The sequence below is a fragment of the Nesoenas mayeri genome (assembly GCF_963082525.1).
Source record: "Nesoenas mayeri genome assembly, chromosome: 4".
NCBI classification, from domain to species: domain Eukaryota; kingdom Metazoa; phylum Chordata; class Aves; order Columbiformes; family Columbidae; genus Nesoenas; species Nesoenas mayeri.
This window is the reverse complement of record NC_137540.1, coordinates 44,443,012-44,468,105: the sequence shown is the minus strand read 5'-3', so window position 1 is coordinate 44,468,105 and position 25,094 is coordinate 44,443,012. Positions and strand designations below refer to the sequence as shown.

General features: G+C 37.0%; 1 protein-coding gene across 1 annotated transcript; it reads right to left on the bottom strand.

Moving 5' to 3' along the window:
• Positions 1-7,243: 7,243 nt before the first annotated feature.
• LOC308039765 (coagulation factor XI-like) lies at positions 7,244-24,717 on the bottom strand (the record flags this gene model as incomplete). Its single annotated transcript, XM_080343372.1, has 15 exons — positions 24,695-24,717; positions 24,075-24,133; positions 21,055-21,217; positions 20,301-20,407; positions 18,559-18,718; positions 17,888-17,997; positions 15,058-15,217; positions 14,163-14,272; positions 13,915-14,074; positions 13,689-13,804; positions 13,250-13,424; positions 11,017-11,192; positions 10,614-10,709; positions 8,837-8,976; positions 7,244-7,399 (listed from the first exon to the last, which is right to left on the bottom strand). Exons 1-15 carry the CDS (start codon positions 24,700-24,702, stop codon positions 7,244-7,246), a joined length of 1,896 nt encoding a protein of 631 aa, XP_080199498.1. The 5' UTR covers positions 24,703-24,717.
• Between the last annotated feature and the right edge of the window lie 377 nt (positions 24,718-25,094).

Sequence of the window (25,094 nt, the reverse complement as noted above, 5' to 3'; positions counted from 1 at the left end):
TTGCACACCGCTTTCCTGGGGCTCTGGAATTTACCACATACAGTTTCTCATTGTTCAAGCCATAACCAGTCAAGCAGTAGCCACTGGCCACTGCACAACTGTTAAACCAAGTTACAGCCAAGCTCAGGCCAAGGCACAGACAAGTGCTTGGTCCCTTGACAGCTAAGTCGGTGCAGAGCCTGGTGCTTCCCCCTGGTAATGACAAAAATCACATTTACTAGGCTAGCACAACTCATGTCTTTATATGAGTCATTTTTAGGCCTACATTATTTCCCCATTTTTCTTTATTCCTTTTACTTTAATATGATTTTAAATGAACTTGAGCTTTCTAAACGAACAAAATTTCAGGGCAGGAAAATAAGTTCACAATAAAAAATTTTGTTGTTTGCAGGAGAATGAAAGGACTGAACCAGCTCAAGAATAGGTAAGAAAAACAAACAAATATTCTTCTGATGATATTGCAAGAAAAAAGAAAATTATTCTGTATTGCTATTAGTGATCACAGGCAGCAGCTGGAAGGAAGATTGTCCAGTCCACCTCCTCAGTGCAAGGCAAGGCCAGTTACACTGTGGTGTAACCTCACCCTAAATGCTCCCAGTGATGGAAGTTCCACAATATCCTCAGCTGCCCTCTATCCATTACTTCACTCTCTTTATCCCAGACAGCTTTTCTCAGCATTCTTCTTGCTGTAACTTAAGGCCATTAGTTGCTCTTCAATCCACAAATACCTCTTTTGTTCACTGATGCACATAGAGAACCTCTCTCTCCTTCTGCCTTACTGGTGCAAGTTTTACTAAGATCAATGACCATACTGACATGATAGAGTTGTAGAAGAACAGCATGATATTATTTACCCTTCTGTTTCTTGAGACCTGTAGTACCTGGGATATTGTTCTACATGATTCCCCTTCGATTGTGTCCAGAATAAATATTGGAGACTGACAATTCAGATTTTAATCTCTGCCCAATGCTGAACAATTTATCTGTTTCAGAAAACCTCCCTATAGATTTTTCCAGCCATGAAAATCTGACAATGGGATTCTTAACAGCTAGGTATATTTTTGGTGGTAAGAACCAGTCATACATTATTAAAGTACAGCCTCCGTTTGCTCTAAGGTTATAACGTATAGTAGTGTGTGAGGGCCAGGCGCACACATAGCTCCCCAAGCTAAGGTTTCCTCTAACTCTGTCTCCTCCAGCTCCCTGATTCAGGGCCAAACGACTGTGCTGTGCCCCAGCTGGCCTGGAGCCAAGGCCCCCAGGGTCAGCAGATGTGCTCAAGTCCTTGACTGTGGTTTTCAATAGTTTTGATGCCTGTTTATTGAAATGTGAAATACTATGGGGCTCCATAGAGAACAAATAGCATTTGCTTAGCTTTTGTCAACCTACATGTCTTGCTGTCTCTTAATATCCTGGTGCCATGCAGAAAAGTGGAGCTAAACATATCCATTGTCTTTGAACTCTCAGAGTTCTACAAATAAATATGTTAATTTAATTATTTACTTTTATTTATCAGCTACAAGAATGAAAATATTCTTTTTAGATCTACTGATCGTATTTATTAATCAAAGCTATGCCAGAAGAAGTTCACTTTCTCACCATAGCTCCTAAACACAAGACAAATTAAAGCAAAAGTGCCACCTAGTGACAAAACTACTGAAAGTTATTTTATTATAGAATACGTGACAACACTCCTCTTTTTCCTGGAAATTTTATCTGAACATGTAATGAATGTTAAATAAATCAGAAGCTGAGAGTCACAAAAAACCTTCTGTAGCTAAGCAGAATATCTTTACTGGAAAAAAAATATACAACCTCTTCATTCCATTTTTCATATTTATAATTATTTTACTGCTCCCCTACCAGGCCATTCTGTACATCTTAAAGTTTTGGACTCTTTGAAGTCTTAAGTTTTGGATTATGTGGCTTCATCCAACCTGAATCATATAAATGTTTCACTAACTCTTCATCACAAGTTCTTCCAAGAAAAGAGTTCAGAGATTTAATACATTCAGTTAAGTTTATGGCACCAATTCATCTGTCAAAACAGTGAAATCCAGGAAGCCCAGAAGAGACAATCAGCTCTAAAGATGACATACCTTTGCCTTTCCCCTCCTACACCTGCCCCAATCCCTCACGAGATGTCACTGCTCCTCACCAGGTGATCTGTTGAGTACATCTGGTTCCCAACTCAATGTGTTGGGCACAAGTTCAAAACCAAAATGCTCATGCTTAGAGCTCTCAAATGGTAAGCCATGCATGAGAATCACTCACAGCACAGAAACATGGAGGATTCAGTAGCACTATAGATGGTGTTTCCATAAGAAGCACTTTTCCATCAGCAGCACTCAGCCAACAGGAATGACTGAAAAAGTAATACTATACTACAGACATATAATGCAATAAACCTCAGGGAAGATACATCACCCATTAACACCCCAGAATAGTGATTTATCCAGATTTCCTACGATTAAAATCATAGCATTCTTCACATCACTGTACATGACCTTTGGGGGCAAAAATGAGGTTGACAATTTGGACTGCTCCATCCATGCAGAGAAGTAAATCATAGCAGAGGTGTGTGGTAAGAAGCTCAGGTCTGAGCACCGCACAGTCATGTTAGGGCAACACTGCACTTCAGACAAGTCTACAACTTCCTAACATATAAAGAGCCAATAAGTCCATTTCTGCACTACACGTCATTAAACTTCAGGTCTTGGGGTATGGTTACACAAACCTGGAAGAGATGTCTATGTGCTCCATCATGTTTTCAGTTTCAGATGCCCAGGTGAGTACCTACTATTTGGGCTGGAATTCCTTTAACTTGCACTAATTCATGTTTTGTTTGTTCCAACTCCTCTCTCAATAACTTCAGCTTTAATTCCTATCAGCTCCTTTTAATCTCTTCTTGCATACCCTGTGCATATAGCCCTATTTCTTCAGTGTCATCGTCCATCTTTCCTGGTCTTTACAAACCAACCACATAACAAACAAACAAACACCAAACAAACACACACACAAAAAAAAACAAAACAAAACAAAACAAAACAAAAACACAAAATACCACCTTTCCCTCTCTCCGTTTGCACATTTGCATGGCATGTAGCACAAGAAGTCCTGAAATATAACTGGAGCAAAGCTTATTTTATTCAGTGACAAGGAAAAACTAGTGCACTTATCTCTGAAGACTGTCTCCAGATCTCTTTTCTAGGACCTTATCAAAACAAACAAACATTGAGATGCAAAACAACTGTTTTACAGCTCCACTGAATAACTCCCAGGAAAAGAAATTATTGTAACAACAACACTCCGTAGCAACTCTAATACATCTATAAATATCTATAACATGATTTACAACGCAAAGACCACAGGAAAAAAGAATTAATTTACTCTTCCAGGAAATGTTGGACTATAAATATGTACTATTTCATAACAGCTATTATTGTTCAAAGAGGCAAATTAATGTTACCCTCTATTTGAAGTGGAAATGCATTTTTTAATATATTATAGTGCAGATATCTCATAAACAAAATGAGCTAGCAATAGCTTTCCAAAGAATCTTCCATAGATACTGGAAATCAGACAGAGAACAAGAATCCACATTTTAACCGATTTCTCCTGCTGTGAAGACTACCACCATCAACTATTTTTATTCCATCCAATTTCATATTTTTCAGCATCTGAGATGCATTTTTGATCACAGCAGATTAATAATTTTTCACAGAATAGATCAAACTTATACTGAAAGCTTATGCCAATTTATTCCCTTCCCCTCTTCATGACAAGCAGAGGAAATGGGCATACTTGGTGATCTCTTCACATTTTCACTCTAAGAATTTTTAATTCTCCCAGGCAGAAGAAATGAGAGGCCTTGTGGCATCTGATTTCCAGCTCAGGTCACTTTCAAGAAGACATACTTCAGTCTCAGACATTAGGCAAAGCATCAGCAGTGATAGAAAATGCAATGCAAAAGTGGTTTAATGGGAAGCTGGTTTTGTTTGGTTTATGATTCTATTAGAATGACTGCAGAGAAGGCTATTAGAAGTTGAAGAGTCCACTTGAGCAGCAGCACAGTATGCCTTACTTGATGACTAACTAATTGTTCTTCAGACTATCAACAGCACACATAAAGGGTTTCATCTCTGCCTAAATGGCACTGTAAATTTCTGAGATCAGGGACCTTAATCTGTATGAAAACTCAGGGCAGCCTAATGTTGCCATTCAATATATCAACAGCGGTGCTTGCCCCTTGCAAGATTTCTGTTCATCTAGTATAAGATTAGGAGCTTTATTGATTTTCAGTGTAACTAAAGAGCTGAATATAAGACACTGCCAAAGACACTTGCCATTAATCAAAAAAACAATTAAAGCACTGATGATTATGCTCTGTACAAACATAAATAGAGGCAGCTTTACAGTCCAGGCTTTTCTTTAATGAGATTGAGATAAGTTTTGTGGTTGTTAGTTTGAGAGACAGAGAAGAAGGGAGAATAAATAAAGGTCATAAACTGCTTCTCATTTAGTGCAAGCTACCTATTGACACCAAAAAGCCTAAGCAACATAGCACTTAAGAACACCAATGTGTTTCTATCTGTGAGTCTAAAAGTCTCAATGAATTACATATTATACTGATACATTTCACAGAAGGTCAGATGTCCCTCATGTAGTTGTTCTTATATGAAGTCATAAGGACTTTGTATAGTTACCCAGAACTCCTGCATTCTCCACATAATATCCATTCTTCTTACTCACTTGTTAGCTATCAGGAATTTGTTACAGATGAATAGACAATCAATGTAAAACTTCACTGAAAAATATCTGCTCCAGGTGAAAATACATTGAAATAAGTTCTTTTATCCAGTCAACACCTGCTGATGAAAAATGTTTGCAGTCACCAAAATCCCTGATCCTTTCCACAGGAATGACTAAGTTTCCTTAGGCATATTGCTGTCACCAGAAAAAAACATGGAGCTTCAGAGGTCTACAGAGCACTACTGAGCTGTCATTCCTCTTCATTACACCAACAGACACAACCCAGAGAGTCTCATAGCAAAGAACAAAACAAAAAAGTAAGCATAGCCATACATTTTGCGTCCATTTGAAAAAGAAGTTGATGACAACACTATTATGAGGAAGCATTAAGGTTACCAGTTTGACATTGCATGTGCTCTTTAGCAAATACACAGCTTCAGTATTGGCAGATGGGTATTTCAAATGGTCTCTTGACGATTCTTCAGAGAGTTTCAGTCTCTATTTTCGTATTGAAGCAATTCCTTTGATTCTTCAGCAGCTCTTTTCCAGCTGTCTTCATTCCTTCCCCATGAGGACAGAACCACATTTGAATGCTAGTCATCTTTTTTTTTTTTTTTTCCTGCTGTTTTTTCCTACTCTTCTCAGTCTTTCATTTAACTCTCTAGGTTTTTGATGGCAGGTTTGCTGATGAGGTTTGCTGACATTTTAAACCAGTTGTGGATCAAACCAAGCATGAAAGGGACATCAGCCTCCACCTTTATCTCCTATTCTGCTTCTGCAGTGTTGATAAAAAGTCCCAATACAGTGATATGCCTTCCCTCTCCGCCTTGATCCAGTTCCCTCAACCGCATGCCAGACTTTGTCTGTTGGCTCTCTGAACACCTGCAGCCTCCATGGGGATTCCCAAAGCTGGAGACCCTCAATTCTGTGCACCATGTGCAATGCAACGCCCTGTCCCCGGAGGCCACTGCAGGTGGCAGGGCAGGCAGCAGACTTCTTTCCCAAGATGTGCCTGCAGCAGCATCATTTCCTCTTGCCTCCTGTTATAATTGGACTGTTTTCAGCAATGCTTGGGATTTTGATTCTTTTAGAAACAAACAAACAAAACAAAACCCCTCAGCCCTTGAATATGGCTTTGGACTTTCAGATTCATTAACTGCAGTCAGCACCGCATACCACGAGAAACACCCTGACCCCAGGACCCATTTGGACACTTAGGCACAGATACAACACTTTGTAAACTTGTGGTTGTGGATTTACATTTTTCCTGAGTGTTAGCTGCAAATAAGGCATTAAAAAAAATAAATACAAAAATTATTTTCAGCAGCTTGATAGTTTTCTTCCATTAATTTGATGTGTTTAATTTCTAATCTTCACGACCTCATTTACCTGTGAAGCTACTCCTGCTGTTTGCCTCCACAAGATATACAGTGTGGGTGTGTGGCAATTATGAGTAGCACTCTAGAACATCTTTTCAGTAATTAATGTTGGTGATTAGGAAACAAGCTTATGAAGTCTGGCAAAGACAAATGTTAAGTCCTGTGCCTTCCTTTCTGATTCAGTATGAAATGCTTCCTCTTACTACAGGAAAATAGTAATTTTTTTACTGCTGTTTCTTATAAACATATGTGTTAATTTTGGCCAAAAAACATATTTGCCTCCTGACACAAAATAAGGAGAAAGCATAAAAGGAAAGAAGGAGAAAAAAGAAAATGAGAAATCTGTTTCTTTAATGAAGGGAAGCTCGAGATCTAGTAAATAAAAGTATATTGTGCTAAAGACCAATGACATATGATGTCTCTAAAGGGGATTATTCTTTAATTGACTTTCTGGATATTCTGTTTCAAGGGAAAAAGATCCACGTCATCATTCTTGTGATAATTTCCACAGAAATTAGAATAATGTAAGTGAAAGACAGCACTAGTACCATACTTGCAAAACTGTTACCTCAGAACTTTGCCAAGGCCTCTGTTTTTGTTTTCTCTGCTAGTGCTGTCACTTTTTTTTTCCTAATTCCCTAAGGAAATAAGGTTTATACAACTGTAGAGGCTTCTCCCTGCCTCAGTTTCCCTTGCCCAAGCTCCTTAGTAAGTGTGCAACGATCGGCCCATTTCAAGCTAATTGGACAAGGGAGTGAAATCTCCATTGCTGTGTCCAAACTTCAGAAGTCAGGAGCAGCTCCCACCTCCATACGTGCCCTGTAACCTTATCACTCTTATTTTATGCTAGGAAGGACAGAAGAAATCAATGGTTCAGACATATTCATTTTTTCTGCCAAATCAGTGACCACAGACTTCATTTTTATTACTCCTTTTTATTTAGTAATGGTGAAGTTCAAAGTTCATTCATTCCTGCTTTTCTACTTTCTTAATCACCTTTTACATTCCAAGCTAACAAGAAACACCATTTAAAAATGCTAATGCACCTTATCACATTGTTCCTAGGGTTATTATTTCATGACATCACTTTGAATCATTAGGTAAGTCTCATGCTACGTAGTTTTTTCTATAATCCAGTCTGAATACTCGGCAACTTTTGTGTAGACACCCGGCTGCCTGGGGCGAGCACACCCTTCGCCCCAGCTGGTGATGCCCACCAGGTACCAAACCTCCTCGTGCTTGCATGAGAGGGGCCCTCCTGAATCCCCCTGTGTCACAACAGAAAAAGACAGAGCACGCAAGGAACAGCTCATGTCAGTATTTCTCTCTCAAAGAAAGCCTTGATTAAAAGCAGCATCATGCAATGTTAACATCAGCATAACTGCCTAGATTACAATTACTTTCGCCTAAGGCTAATTAACAGGATACTGAAGCAGGTTTTCTGTTTTTCTAGTAAATCAACTTCTAAATACTTTCCAGTCATTGCAAAAAATTTCTACTTTGCATTAAGGTTCAAATCTACTATGTTTTGGTTTGGTTGTTTTGGTTTGTTAATTTATCTACATACACTGATTTAAAATCCAGTGAAGACTACATGTGGTGACAAGAAAAATAGGAAAAATGCCAACATTTTCTCTTATGACCTTGGTTTTACTATACAAACCTCAGCTGTCTATATGGCTTATCTTGTTTGAGTGATTCTGTCCCCCTCAGGATAAAACACCTCTCTGTTTTCTTTTCCTATTCCTAACTTATCTTTCTGAACATAAGGTTCTATAGTGTAGCTGTTCTGAGTTGGTGAGACAATAACAAGTGTGTTATTCTTATAGAACAGCATCTCCATGTTCTGGTACACTGTATCAGATAAAGAAAGCATAATTGGCATAGATGAAAACTTCCCACCTCTGTGTATTTTTATTCCTAATTACTTAATTCTGATCATAATAACAGTAATATTTTAACATAAAAATGTTAACTGTTAAATGCTTGAAGTGAGAATACTGTATTGGGTAGAAATTTAATCTTACTAATCAGACTATTTTCTTCTTGCATAAATTAACTCAGAATATTTAAATTAATGGAAGTGCATGAGTTTACAGTTGAGCAGAGAATGTGGATCACTGAACTCATGCTGTTGTGACATTTTCAATTCTAATAAGGAACAAACCAATCTGCTCAGCTTGTTTTTAGCCTTCCTTTCTCCATGCATTTTAATGGCATTGCTAGCACCCTCCCTTCTGGTTTGTACACAGTGGGTGCTTTAAAATAAGCTTTCACGTACTGTATTTCATGTCAAGAAATAAAAACATCACATAGGAAATCTGCTCCTGTTGGAGAAATGCTTTAAGATGCTATGCTTGCTCTCTTTGGATTTCTGATGCTCCAAAAGAGTACTGTTTTATTCCCTAAATGGATGAGATATACATATACATATACATATATATATATATATATATATATATATATACACGCACTCAGAGTTTCTTATCGTTGGAATCTATCCCTAATGATTTCAACATCACATAAGAAATATTTTGCATATACTTTGACTTTTAGTGCTTCTGACACGCAAAAGCAACAAGCTAATCAACAGCTCTATTGATAACCATATTTTTCTAATGGCAATTAAAATTAATTACTGTATTCAATTATATGTTTGAACAAATGGTTGGAATATATGATGACATACTACTTCATTTCATTACCTTACAAGCATCCCTTCCACCTTCATCATAGCCAGCACAGATCACTTTGTCACCTATTCTACGCTTCCGGTACCTTGCCTGGCATTCCTCTCTTGACATGAGGGGCACCGTAGCCTTCTGAAGAATGTCCTCTACATGGCCTGTGTAACAGATGGTATGAACAGAGAGATGTTTGGCCCTGGCAAAATAAAAGTTAAAACTCTAGAAATCCCCATACAGTAAAATCACAAAGTTGGAGGCCTCTGCTTTTAGATGTTCATCACAGTGCTCTTCCTTTTTTTTTTTTTTTTTCTTTTGTATTAGTAAACCATGTAGGTTGTCTGCTAATTTGAATGTTTTTATAGTGACACTTCTTGTCTCATGCCTGGGCAACTTTCAAAAATCCTCTGTGATTTGCAATGAATCCTTTTATGGGTACAGCTTTCAGGACATTGGCATTTGGAACCTGTCTTCCTGCTGAGACCATTGCTTTGTATTATTAACAATTATTTCTTAATAATGTGTTTTGGTAGAATTGGAACATCTCAGCCACTAAATCTGTGCTGCTCCACACCCTAGTCGATTACAGAGAGTAAATACGAGTAATTGAGAAGCAGGCTTTTCTCAGCTAATTGACAGCTACTTGGCCTATTTCCATATAAAATCAAAGGAGTTTAAATACCATCTACTTTCAAAACACAAAGGTCATTGGCACTGTTTATAATCAGCCTTCAGAAACATAAAAGCAACATTCTTCAATCTCTAATTTCTGAAGTCATATGAACATAATCACATTAAAAAAAAAAAAAAAGAAAAGAAAAAAAAAAGCGCATATATTCTGTGCAGACTATAATTCAAAACTCCACAGAGTTCAGTGATAAGTCTGTGGGCTTTTTTTCAGCTGGGGGCACAGAGGGGAGTGTGCGTCCAGATATACATTATTTTTTGTCTGCTCATTGAGCTAGAATCTAAGGAAATGTATTTGAGTGTTGTATAGCATATATTTAAAGTTACATTCTTACATATTTCAAAGTGTTGATTCAAACAATTCATTAATATTTGTTAGGATCCGTTCCAATTTTTGTGTTGGAGCACAGAGTTATTTAGTGGTAATTCTATACATATTTCATATATGTTTTAAGATGTCTTAATAGAAGAAGATTATAATTAACAATTATATTACAATGTTGGCTGAATAGAAATAATGGTAGCCAAGCTCATAGTAGAATTTTCTTTAAAAAAATCCACAGCAAAACAAAACCTGGCCTAACTGTAATCAAATGTTTATCAGTATAACGCAGGAAAATGACTAATGAAACCAAACAAGTTATGCAACTACTACTGGAATAACGGACATCAAGAGTCACACGTTCAGATCATCAGCTCAGACCTTTTTTTGGCAACTTCTGTTCAGATCATGAGCTCAGACCTTTGGCAACTTCTTCTTTGGCTTGGAAATTTTCAGTATTTGATTTAACCTCCAACTCAATGTTTCTTAGTAAAAATGAAAAAGTAATAATGAAGTATTTTCCTTGCACACATATAATAAGCTGAAATCAAAAGGTCTTGCTCTATCTAATATCCTTAAATTTCCTCAGTTAAGACACTCCTTCTCTCTCTTTACTCTGCCATGGTACATGAGCTGCATTAAGTCACTGGACTAACTTAAGAACTCCCAAAAGTGATCAACATTTGTAAAAGATCAGACTACACATTTGTACTAAAGAACATTAGTAAGGTCAAACAGGTAATCTACAGCTTCAGAGCTTCTCATCATTTTTTAAATATTTATCTGTACCTTTTTCTTTTCTGTAACCCCATCCAATTACCCAACAGTCAGTAAAAAGTATGTCAGCATCTTCTTTTGATGGCAGGCAAATAGGTAGTTGAAGATCTAAAATATGATTAAAAATATTAGTTTGACCAGCAGAAACAACTGCAACATTATGGTTTTGTGGGTACCTACATGACCGCTGATGATAGTCTCACTGTTATGCTTTGTCCCTTACACAATATATCATTCCAGTTGTATCAATAAAAGCCACCCATTTTCTTTTCAAAGCAAACAGAATGAGATTCTCCTCAATCCTCAGCAACTGCATGTTAAAGGAAGCCAGCCCAGGTGTCGTGCACTGCCATACCAATACCAGCCCTGTGTCATTCTGCACTTATTCAGAATTCCCCTGAAATATGTTACATACCAGTAAAATTCATAGGCTTATCAAGTTTCATTAAAGCAATGTCATATCCAGTGCGTGCATATTTATACTGAGGGTGAACAATAATCTCTTCCACTTTGAAGAAGGGTGTATCCTCATTTATTTCTGATTGTTTTAAAATACCAGCATAAACATGCCAAATGTTGGGATTCGCAAGACTGAGGAAAAAAGACAAACAGTCATTCTATGGTAAAATATTTGCTCTGACTTAGAGTTTGTGTGCAGATGTCAGCATCTTCCATTACTCCTGAGTGTACAGTGAAGAGCACTGAGGTCATTCTTTCCATTTTTTATTTTCACACTTTCAGAACTAAAAAACATTTCATTTTGTCCATTCTCTTCACTTTTGCTTCTTTCTGTTCCTCTCCCTATTCATATTTTCATCCCCACATCAGCTTTCTCTCTACTTTATATTCAGACTCTCATTGTCCTGATCCTTCCTCATCCTCTTTCCCTGTCTTTTTAAATTTTCTAGTCTCCTATTCAAATAAACAAACAAACATACATAGATATAGATATAGATATAGATATAGATATAGATATAGATATAGATATAGATATAGATATAGATATAGATATAGATATAGATATACGGGGCGGGGGGGTGGAGAGAGAGAGAGAGGGATTTTCAGGGGTCTAATGCAAGCCCTGAAGTAGTAAATTAGATTCTTTCCATTCATTCCAACACAGCAGCTTTTCTCACAATAAAAAAGGGTTGGGAATAGAAATTCAAGTATACTGTGACATTTGTTTTTTAGGAAAATGACACTGGCCATGTAAATATAGATTAGAAAGTGTAATATCATAGATCCATATGAAATGTTCCAGTTAATCTTTATGATTTCAACTTCGAGTAAGTTTAAGGGACATTTCATTGTTGCATTCTACTGTTAGGGCAACCGAGAAATTTTGGTATATGCAATGAAGAAGATGCAAAACTCTCTTAAGAATATATATATATTTAAGATTTTATATAAGAATCCATAAATGTCAGTTAGGCTTAATAATTTCCAGTTAACATACTCTATTTTTTTATTTATTTTGCAGGCATACCTTCTCCCTTTGTCTTTTATTGTATTGATAACTTCTACACTGAATAGAAGGTAGAGAATGATACTTTTTATATAGGTTTTTTTTAGAGAGTTTGACTGCTTTTATAATGCCTGCCACTGGAGGCAAAAAATTGGCAATACTATTCCACATGAAAACAATAATGCGTAACATAATACACTGCATGAGTAAAAATGTCTGATTTTGGACCACGTTGCTAGGTCAACACATTTTCTTTGAAGCACTTTATCTGTTACCTGTCCTTTTTCTGCCAGGCAGCATTATAGTCTTATGCTTTCCACTCTCTAAATGACAGCATAACCTGGTTTACAGGTGATGGCAATGTAACAAAGGAAATTAATAATCTGTGTGAAAATTAAATCAGCTGTTCACAACACAGGTAATTTAATGACCCAAATCTGATAGTAATTTGATTAACACTACAAACTCTATGCATCAATATGAATTAACAATGGCTTGGATAGCGCTCACTTTAATTTTTATTCTTACAGCTGAAATCTGCATTAAAAATAGGGAATTAATTGACCAATAGAGAGAATTTTGAAAGAAAAAAAAAAAAAGAAACTGTTGAAGGAAAACCAGGACAATTGGGATCTGGATTTTTCATATAAAGCAGAGATAGGTAGCTCAGGTATGAGGAGCAGCCTAATAGGACTCCCATCAAATAAGAGATCAAATAAGTTAACTAGCCGAGCTATCTGCTGCTGAAGCTATCAAATAGCACCACTAAGTGCCATGCAGAAATCTCTGAGATAAGTAATTCAAAGTTTATAAAATGCAATCACCTAACAACAGATTTTCCTTGATAAATGAAATGATATTACAGTAAGAAAAAGCTAATATCGCATGAGAATATCTAAGTTTCTGTAGGTATCTGGTGTCTGCTTTAGAATTTAATCTTCTAGATGCATTAAAATAATTTCACATCAGTAGCACAATACTATGTTACAAAAGGACAAAGTATGGACTTCTAGTTATGTTAAGAATATGAATTGTCTACCTTAGAAGTTCACCTTTTGGTTACATTAAATCAGTTTATTTTATTCTAGTTCTCATTTTTATTTTTCTGAAAGGTGGGTCTCAACTTATCTCACACTTCAGATGAAATTTTGGTTCTATTTGTACATTTACATCTAGGCCTCACCTCATGACGCAGTGAGCAGCTGTAAGAATCCACTGGTTGCTGATAATGGAGCCCCCGCAGACATGTCTCCGACGAGACAACTTGACGTGCAAGCTGACCTGCCATGGCCATTCACCAGGAGCAGAGTCTGTCCCTCCAACGATCCTAATAGTTCTTGCAGAATGCTGCATACACACTACAGAAATAATTCAAACCTGTGCTTAAAGATAATTTACACTCACCAGTGAAAAACAAAGATGAGACCACTGCTGATCCCTGAATTGGGACCAATCTATTGCAAAGAAGGTGATACATGATACATTCTTATCCCATTAAGATTTATGATCATAAACTCTGTTAAAACCAAGTTCACGGTGCTACTCTTGGTGCTTACAATGTGCAAACCTGGCCTGAAATCAGTTAAACCCTGTCTCTTTTACACAAAAGAAGTTTTACTCACCAGTGCTGGCTTTTTTTTTACATAATCTTAGTGAGTATCCAGAGATCCTTCCTGGCCCATGTACTATTTTCACTGGAGATCCATTCGAGGACATTCTTAGGTGACACTCACACTTTCTGCCAATGAATTAATGCAAAGATTATTATGATAATATATATCACCCTCCCATCAAGCCTGCGGAATTATTATTTTGGCAATCTTTGAACATTTAAAAAATATATCTCACCCTTCCTCATTGCATGAATCTTGGAGGGAAAAGTAGGTAAAAAACTGGCAGCGGATCACCTCTGTGCAAACCTGCTGACAGGCTCTGTGTCCTTTAGTATAAGTGACATTCAATTCATCTCCCAGAAAATTCATATGCGTGTAAGTGCGAGAATTGCAGGCTGTAAGAATAAGTGCATTTCAAGCATCAAGAAGTCTATTAATTGGATTAATTCAAAGTTAGTGTTTTAATTGTAATTTATTGTTTACCAGGAAAGGATCTTCTGCAATTTAGGAGACCAAAGCCTGATACAGCATTTTCTCGTGATGTAAGTGCCTCTGGTATCCCACTTGTGGATGTCTTGAGAAGGCAAAGATTTCTAAAACGAACAGTTTTTTACAATTACTGAAGCTGTTCTCACATCCTAAAATTGATTGTTTGGGTACTGGAAAGAGAAGGTTCTTTCTTAAATTTGTTTTTTCTTCCAAGTTTCTATCTGTAAACATATTTCATATGAAAATGCATTCACTGAGTTCACTAGTTCACACTAAACTTTTGTAATTTTGTGAAATATCATATGACTGTATTACTAAAGGTGGTATAGTATTTATATATATGTACAAGGGGTGACTTTAGATGATACACGCCCTCTCAGCTTTGTTTCTCCCTGAAACTCCTTTGAAACTTTGTTCTTAAGTTCCATATGGAATATAAATTTTTATCTATTCTCACTAATAAGTGTGAAAGATCAATAGAAACAATTTTTAACCTGTTAATTTTATTGAAGATCTCTTCAAGTAAATAACTTAATACTGCTAGGAAACCAGATGACTCTTTTGATAATTTCATAAAATTCAGCTTTAAGTCATTAAAGCAATCTGGAAGCTTGCTGTCTCTTTGATGTGTATAGCTCTTTTCTGTGAAACAAAACCCCTGATCACACTGGAGAACAGAAGAAATACCCACAGGGAATTATAAACTTATGAATACAAAACATAAAAAGCTGTGCTTTACTGAGAATACCCTTTTAACAAAAATTTCCATAAGTATAAGAAAATAGTGGTTAAAAAATGCTGTGTGCTTTAAAAAAAAAAAAAAAAAAGAAAGAAAGAAAAGAAAAGAAAGGAATCTGCTTAGAGAATTAAAGTTAGTTGTCATATTCACCTTTGGGATTCTATTTGCCATTCCTTGGTAAAGAATGTGAAGAATAAGCACTTCGGAAAATATGTACAAATAGTTTGGCAGACAGAGATATCAGGAGCGAAAAAACTTGTAATATTAATTCCTGAAAATTCTTGATCTTCAAAAATGTCCATTTGACAATCTGTATAAAACAAGAAAAGAATATCAAAAATCCAAAGATTGTATTATGTCATTAGAATATTAAGGTTTACATATTCTAGGTTTCTATCCTTATTCACATTTTCCTTCTTTTGTTGGTGATAAGCTGGACAAATAAAACCACATTTTAACCAAAAACTATTTCTCCAACAACATTTTTGAGTGTGCAGACTTATGGAGAGGACTACTGAGAACAGATAAGGTTCATATAGAGAAAAAGAGAAATTACATGTTAGAATATAGATTTGCTAATCTAATAGGAAAGTCTTTCAATTAGGAACAGTGGAGATCAATGTACAAATCCACAATTAGGAATAAATCATGGTAATCTACGCAAAGGCTAAAATAATTAAGGTAATCAGTATGTCTAAGAGGATCATGGGAAGACTAGAAGAAAAATAATGAGATGATCCTCTTAACACTTTATTGAATGCTATTTACAAAGTAGGCAGGATAAGCAGGAGTAATGTACAGTCTGCCCTCTGACATGACCAAAATAACATAAAAGAGGCTCAGCAGGATAATTCACACAACCAGACTACAGATATAGGAGTTACAGGAAGTACCAGCATGTTTAGAAAGAGAAGAATGAGTTGCAATTTCCAAAGATATACTTGAAGACCTAGTTAAAATCCCAGTGCAACAATAAAAAGGAGGAAAAAAGGAAGTACCATATGGAGGATGTTTATTGAAACTATCAAGCTGTAAAGACAGTAAAAACAGGGAAATGATCCAGAACATAGGACTTAGTGGCAGCAGAGAACTTCAGCTGTTGAGAAAGTACAACAGCCAAGTCGACACTACTCAGTGATTTATGGAAACATACTGGGAACGCCTTACTACAGAAAGGGAAAAGCACTAAGAGAGGTAGAACTTAATGTGGCTCCTGTTAATTTGATACAGTTGATGACAATAATATTGGACAGAAATTACACAATAAGAATGGGGGAGAGCAGCGGTGGGAACACAGGAGACTAAGAAATAAGGGTCAATTAATTCTGACAATTAGTAGGTAAGATGACATGTTAAGGGGAAATAGAGTTCAGGACAATTGATAGTTTCTAAGGAAAATTATATTTAAAGCACAAATGTGGATCTGGAACTCCAGGGAATCTAACCCATGACCTCGATGATCATGTTCAGTGATCGTTCATTCAATAGTCAATGGCCTCAAGGAAGGTACTTTACAAAGGGCAGAAATGCAGACAAATTACTGTGGATGTGTAATAGCATAAGGACAAAATCAGAAAGGCAAAGGCACAAAATGAAAGGCCAAATAAGAAAGAGCAGACTCTTGAAAGAAAAATGTGCAGTACTATTCAATTAGCATTAAGAAAGGAGCTCAGGTTCTGCTCAGAGGAGAAGGAAAGCTAATGGCAAAGGACACAACAAAGGCTGAAGAACTATGTGGGTTGGTTTTTTTTCCCCTCCATGAAAACAAACTGCAGTTAGATGATCAACAACATTAGCATTACTGAACAGAGGGAAGAGGGGATGGCAGAATAGGAAACAGAGAAATCCCATAATATTTATTATTACAGTGGTCTTAGAATCTGACTGAACAATTTAGCTTTTTGATGTTCATAGAGGTTTGCTGTGATTCCAAAAGTTTTGAAGGGAAACATCTATTTTTGAAATTACGATCGTTGCTGCCATGTCATCACTATCATAACCATGAATATGTGTCTTTCTAGTATATCTTAATGCTAGAGTTTGGAAAAAAATATCTTCCCTCCATTCTCTCTCATTCAGACAGTGAAGGAACAGCTAAATTGTTTTCTTCTCTTTACAAAATTTTTTCTTCCTTTTTTTAAAATTCTTCACACTTAATTTTTAAGTGTCTTCGTTTTTAAGATCTGAACATAACTACTTTTTAATGGTTTCTGAAGATTATTCCTACAGTAGTACTAGCAGAGTCTGAAGAACACATATCAATAAAGAAAAAAAAGATGCAGAGCCTCTACAATATGTACTGTCTAAAGGAGCACCAGCTGTGAGCTAAAATAAGGGTATATGGAAACAGAAGAACATCACCATCATTAAGAAGGGAAAATACCACACAATAAGTCAAGGTGGTGGTAGATTGAAAAAAAAAAAGGAAAAAAAGGTAAAGATTATTCAGTTGAGAATAAGAAGGTATAACACACACTGCACTCTTGAGTTTTGCCTGAGTAATGATGGCAGGAGCAAGTGCAGACACTGCTTTCATCACAAATCACCCACAAGACACAGAATACATCCCTTCATCTTAGCCAGTTGTATTGGAAAGCAACAGGTCTTCACTAAAAATTTCTAAATGCATAGACAGTATAAAAACAGAATTTAGAAAGCTTTATATTCTTCCTGATCTTTGATTTTGATGGGATTTTATCTTTCATTTTTGTATTCACAGTACGAAGATAACATGCAATTTCATTAAGCTAATCTTATGATCTTCAAAACAGGCAACTGTTTTTGTAAGAAGAATGTTAAAACAGAAAAATTAAAAAGATCTGAGTCTCCTTTTTGCCTGAGAGTACTAACTATATTGGTAAAATAGGTTTATATTAGAATTATATTACATAATGAAACATTTCTGCATGTCAGAAATAGATTGCACCTGATCATCCACAGCCCTTAAAACCAAACTGAATCAGAGATTTTAAATAGTTACCCATTTCAGAAAGCTGGCATGTCTTTAAAGAGAATCCAGACACAACCTCATCAAGCACCTTTATGCTGGTTGGAGTTCCTACACTGGCTTGTTTCAAGAGGCATTTTTTACTGAGTGACAAAGAATAAAGAAAGTAGTAAGACAAAAGGCCATCTTTCTTGGTCTGTGCCATCCACCTGACCCCATAATTCCTATCATGATGCATGTTCTAGCCATGGGCACGAGCAATCTCCAAATAAGTAACAAAGCTAGCTGAACAATATTTAACTTGTAAAATTGAGCAGATTAACAGCTCAGAAATAGGCCTGATAAAAATGAAAGAATTTCCCTGGCTGCTCTGATGATGCTGTTTTCACAGCAATAAGCAAAGCAAGATTTAACAAAGCAACAATGCTGCACACCTACCAATATAATTTGCATTTCAATATCTCCAGAGGATTTAAATTTTTTTCAGTGCTATGATAATCAAGTTTGGTTTTCTCATTGATGGGCAAATGGAGGCTAATTTACCACAGACATTTTCCTATCTGTAACTTTGAATAAACATTGCAAGGATGACAAGTCAAGGAAAAATTATTTCCTTGAATAAATTCTTACACTCTAGGCTGCTCTGAGATTTACTTTACTAAAGCACAGCACTGTCCAATGAGAGGGATCAAACCCGTATTTACCGAAAGCTTGCATTGTGAAATGTTTCTGAGGCATATGTAAAAAAATGACAACGGTTGTCATTGGTACATCTTTTTTGACATTGTTGATAGCTGTCAGCCACAGTAACATCATAAATTTTCCCTTCCATATCCAGTCCTATGTGGACATCTGGACTGCAAGCTGCGAAAAAAAGAGACCAAGTTCTGAAATTGTGATTTATTCTTTTCCACACCCTGCACCCCAAAGTGTCCAAAAGATAGCAGCTCACATGACACAGCTCTCATAATCCGGATTCCACATCCCATGCTCACTTCAGTTACATCATACTTCACATATACTTCTAGTAACAAAATTAGAAGTGTAGGTATAATATAGGGCTGCACGGCAGAGGAAAAATCTAGCAGACTTTGAGAGTGCTGCTGCCTCCATGAGAGTGGAGCTCTAATAGCTGCAGCTGAGACCTTTATGACATTAATCAAATCAAGAAGTCAGGATGAATTCTAAAACATTCTTTCCCATTTCCAAACTAATAAAGCAGTTTAAAAGGTAAATTCTGTCCTCATAAGAAACAGCCTTCTCCCATTTGAGTCAGAAGATTTCATTTACACTCCACAGAGGGAGAATTGGGACTATGGGGTTTGAAATAGCTTTTCCCCATACACACAGTGCAGGTTTTGCCTCATGATCAGTGGGGTCTCTTCACAGAACAAGAGTCAGCCAATCCTTGGTGGGGGCTTTAAGCAGATATGAGTAGATTTTCATTTTAGTGATATTAGTTTGATTCTAGAGTAACTCCAGTTATATTGATTAGTCTATATAGCATAAAGAATTACATCCCACTGAAATCTATTTTGCTGGGCCAAAGCTACTCAGAAATACAAATGTGACAGGACGTTGTCAGGGAAGGTATTTGGAAGTGCTGACTGCTCTGAAAGGCAAGTGGCGAGCAAAAGGAAGCACAACTGTTTGTCAATAGCTGAAATGGAGATCTTGTGTAAATATCCATGTAACACTGGCTTATTGAGGTGCCATACCAATAAAACTAAAGAATTAGCCTGAAATACACAAGATACTAGTTTGCCTCAAGGTCAGGAAGTGAATAAATATATTCTTCCTTATGTTGTTTTTCTGCAGTGATATGATATGCCTAGAGCTGTTATACTCTCAATGAAATAATTATGACGATACAAGTTTAAAACATATTTAAAACAACACATTTAGTAGACTTGAAATACACCTGCTGATAACCCCCAGGTATGGCATGTTGACACTAAGACTCTGTGCATAGCACACATACACTAAAAGATGGAACTGCTCATAAATTATTACACAAAATCATGAAGTTTGCAACATCACTGTGAATGTGCACTTCTGTTTTGCTGGGTATCTACTCTATAAAGTTATAAAGCAGGGTCACACATGCCTTGTGAACAGCTTGCTGGAGGGGAATTGCAGTAGCAAATGAACCTTTAGAACTGGAGCTATCACTTAAAGCATGTGCTCCTATTTGCCCTTAGCAAATGAAATAGGGACTGCAGGAGCATAATTTCCACGTTATCTTCTCTAGGGAGCCTTGGTGGTGGATAGTTGGGGCTGAAGTGGAAGATTTTGCACTGTGTATGAAAGAAATCTGGCAAAGAGTATACCAATCACTGCTTGGCTGCTTCCCTAATTGTATTCCTGGTTTTGAAATGCTAATTTTCTAACATCTGCTACATGATACACAGCATAAAATTCATACATGTCAATAACCATATCTTACCACTAATTTGGATGTTACACTGTTTTAAGGAATGTCCGGAGATAGCTCCTTCCATATCCACTTTTGGCAGCATTTCTGTATCACTGTCTTTTAAGTAGCAGGAAAACCTGTGTTTTAAAATGTAGCAGTTTACAGCTTTTACAGCACAGTTCTTCCTAATTGTTTCTCAGGTGAAACGCAGGCTGCCCAATATCCCTGACCATTAAAATTTAGACATCAAGTGCAATTTGGAGAAAGACATGGTAGAGCTCCATCTGCTTTGTTGGCAATGGCATATTTGGTGACAGATGAGAATATACGGTGTTTGTGGGAGCTCCAAAAGGCCTCATTAAAGTGAGAAGTACAGCCCAGGGTCTGGAGGACAGAAATGTACTGGCCATAGAGAGGGAGGACAGCCTCATCCTCTCATGCTACTGATGTCCTTAATTGTGAGAAAAATATGCTAAAGAGAGGTTTGAGGAGTGCAGTAGAGAGGACCATTGAAGATGTGAAATTGCTCACATTGTCCCTCAACAATAAATACATGGTATGGAGGAAGGAGTGCACAGTCAGTTCTGTTCCCTTGGAAGGGTGGGTATTTGACCATGAAAGACTAGGCGTTTCCAAATTTAATCCAGTTTTAAAGATAGATTACATTGTTTTCCACTACAACCCTGAAGCCTCCCCTGTGTGCTTGTGTTCTGTCAAAACATTACCAAGTTCCTAAAATTACCCCAGGAGACAAGCAAAAGCCACATGAACACAAACATTTTACCTTTTTGCAGGATCTTTAGTCCATGTCGCAGGCAAATAGGTGAAGAGCAGACAAGTGGGATGGTAAGTACACACTACTTGGCAGTAATTGGCACTTGGTGTAAAAACCGTGGTGAGGTCACCTCCCTGGAAGTATGTATTTTCATAGGTCTGAGTCACACATTCTGATATGGAATAATAAAATGCATAAATTATGAGAGATGCACACAGTTCACCAGGACAGGGTGAAGCGACTGCTTCTCTTTGTCATTAATCTTGCTTTTAAGAGAGTCCTTTGGCAAGAGAAGAGGGTGAGGGAGGTGAGTAGCACAGTTCCTCTAAGAGTCTTGTCTTTGCTCTCCAGTAGAAATAAAACTCTCTACGGTGTGTCCCCCATTCCCTGCCTTGTCCCCAATGCTGGAGAAAGGCAGTTTGACCTGAGAGAGAAGCCAGAGCAGCAAAATGGGCCACAAGACAGATCTGCACAGTGGAGAGGGAAGGGACCTTCTCATGCTGATCTCAGGAGCTGCAGAAGCATCTTCTGAGAGAGACTAGTATAGGGCACCATTAAGAGGAAAACCAGGAGAAGAATGTCCAGAGACCAAATAGAGTTAGTTGTACAGGAAGACAGTCCTATTTAGTTTAGGGATGCTTAGAGGCCAGAGTCACAGATGGTGCCACAGTGCACAGCTTCAGTTGCTCCCAGCATTTTATAAAACCTCTGCTCTCCACACTCCACCTTGAATCCCCTCTGCTTTACAATGAAGAAAATACTGTCACAGGAGTAGTGTCTCAGGAGCCATCCAGAATAAAAATGAGCTCAACTATGGCCTCACATCTGCAAGCATTCACCACCAATCCCATCTTGAACTCTGTAATTAAACCCACTCACACTGCAATGAAGATACCCAAGCAGCACGAATCTGTTCCCACCTTTCAAAATGAAGAAGCCTGTAAGATCTCTTTGTTAAAACACACAAGAGGGCTAGCTTTGCAGAGGAACCTGCTCTCTTCTTGTATTTTGCTCTCTAAATATGTAGCAAATCCGCAAATGGGCTGATTTTTATTCCTGTACAAAAGTGCTTTTTCTTAGCTAAAAGGTAAAGATGAAGATAAAATACTGCATTTTTACAGAATGGGAGAAAACCGAACTGAAAACATCTTAAGTAGCCGGTTAATCTGTTATAATAGAGCTATCATATTGTATCAAAAGCTGTTTAAAATGAAAACAAATGGAAATATCATATTGAATTTTATAGTTTTAAAAGGTTATAAGTCAATTTCAATTTGTTAATGTGATTATAAACTATACTTAGGTAACTCTGTCTTTTCTACACAGGGGTAAGATAGATAATTTACACACACACACCCCCTCCCCCCCCCCCCGCCCCCCCCAAAAAAGAAAAAGTAATTATTAGACATATGTGACATATGTGCAAGATATGCTAATATCTTTTAAAGGTTATTTACTTGTTAACACAAAATCTGTACCTTATAAACTTCCATATTTTCTGGTATATATGCTTTCAATATCTTTCTCTAAAAATAAGTATTTATTATTCTCAGTAGGGTTTCTTCACCCAGATTTGTCATTAATGGAAAAGCATTTTATTTTCTATTACTTAGAACACTGTAAGTGAATTCTAAAGTCAAAAGAAAAAAATACTGAAAAAAAAAATTATGCTGTAAAACTATGAAACACTGAGTTCTGAACATTTTAATAAAAATACGTTTCCTAGGCCTCAGAAATGTTTCAAGATTTTAGTTTTGCTGAGATTTCAATCCATGTAAAAATATTTCCTTAAATAATACTACCTCTATCAAACAGATTTTTCTAAAAAGCTGAATTACCTAATTGTGTTCTGAGAAAACAGTTAATGCATTACTGAAGATAAACCTGTGTTAGATCTTAGTTATAACTTATCAGAACAGGGAACATCAGGGAAATGCAGTGCAATTTTTGTAGTTTGACTTTTGTTAACTGAACAAGGTAAATCATTAACAGAGATTGACATTGAAAAAAATACACAATCACTAATTTTCCAGCATATCAAGAGAATTCTAAAAAATAATTTACAGTTAAACAAGTGGTTCTGGAGTTATTCACACTTATTGCAATAGTCTTTCAAGCATGATGGTACAGAGGTGTCACACAGACAATTTTTAAATCCCTAATTTTATGCAAAGGCAATGTGGGAATAGGACCAAAGGTTAGTGAGGTTTGTTTATCTAAAAAAAAATGGAAAAGGATGTTGACTCTGAAGCTCAGCTGCTGTGCCCCAGTGAAGCTGCTGGGCTGAGTGGCTCCTGCACTGTGGCTGAATTAAAACACTGATTTATTAATAGACGTGCTTTTTCAGAACCAGATGCTCCTTGTTTGGCAGAATGCCCTGTTGACATTGAAGACCCCACTAACCTGTCCTAGCAGGAACTCACTACGTTTTAGACTCCAGCTCTGTAGTTTGGAGAAGACTTCAATGCTGGCTCCAAGGACAGTGTCTGGGAAAGGGCTGTGGCTCCTCTGCGGCCAGGAAGAGACAGACAGCTCACCTCAGCACCCATTACTGCAAACTTTAGAGACCTAGAATTTGTTCGGGGGCAGGGGGAACCAGGTTAGAGCACAGCCAGCTGAGAAGCACAGGGCTCCACTCAACCTTCTGGAACCCCCATTGACTCCTCCTAAGCTTCTGCTAAAGCTGCGAACCTTGCTGTTGGGTGTAGGACACTGAACATCACAGCAATAAGCCAGATACAAGTTGGATGCAGCCTTTGTCCAACAGATAAAACTGCCTGTAGCATTGTCCCGTGTGTGCTGTGGGAGGTGACAGCATAGAAGGGTGACAGGACCATGTCAGTAAAGCCCCATTAGAAAGTTCCATGTAAGGCAATAGGGTTATGTGAGTTACCCAAACTTAACTGAGAGCAACCCAGCAGGAATGAAGACAACTCTCTTGGGAACAGGCTGCAGTTACTAACCATCTCCCCTACTAGAAGAGCTGCGTTACTGTATGTGCCTGTCTTAGAAATTATATATTCACTTACCACTGTAAACGGAAGCAAGTAAGAAAATGAAATTAAAAGTCTGATAAATCCAAATCATCCTACAAAAACACAAAATAATTCTTTAGGATATGTTTATTAAAGGTGTATAATTAGTTTTATAAAGTATCACAAGGTACATCACCAATTTAGACTTGTACTGTTACAGCATTAATTCAAAATGGTGTTGAGAATTACAAATTACAGCTGTGATAGGCAGTTATGGCATACATAAAGAGCAACAAAGGTTTGTCCTTTACTTATGGTTGCAAGAAGCAACAAAGCTTACAACCACTCAGAGAATTTGTGCTTTGTTTTACAGCAGAATATTTATCCTTGCTTAGACTGGGAGCAATATTCCATCAAAATGTTATTATTAATCCTGACTGCCCTGGTAGCTAAGTGGATAATATTATCAAGGGAGCAAACAAATGACTTGAACTTACTACTTTTGGTATATGTTATATGAATTTTAAATCTTTTTTTCCCTACATGCTACAACTTAAGCTGTGAAAGAAGCAAGTAAATTAACCACCAACACAATCCATAAACAGATCAACTTACACTGTCTTGTTGTTATGAAAACCGTTCACTGAATATGAGTTGCAATAATGATCACATACCTGAACATACAGCAGATCTGGATAAATGGATAAGGTCTATGCTCTACAAAAAAAAAAAAAAAAAAAAAAAAAAAAAAAAAAAAAGAAAGAAAAAGTCAACAGTTTATGTTAAATATTACTGCGCCTGCAATGCTAACTTATGTTAATATTTACTTTGAACAGGTACTCTAGGTACTCTTTCTGTCAATGTTGTTACTGACCTTAGGCCACATTTTCAGAGCCTACATCATTCAGACTTCACTGAAATTAATGCCTGGGTTTTACACTAGCTGAGCATCTGCATCTTGATGATATTTTAAAATAAAAGGTGAATCCCTGGTTCAGAACAGCCAGAGTATCTGTTGCTAGCAGAAGAACCTGTATAAACTGGGAATGAGATTCATCTCAAGAGTAAATTCTG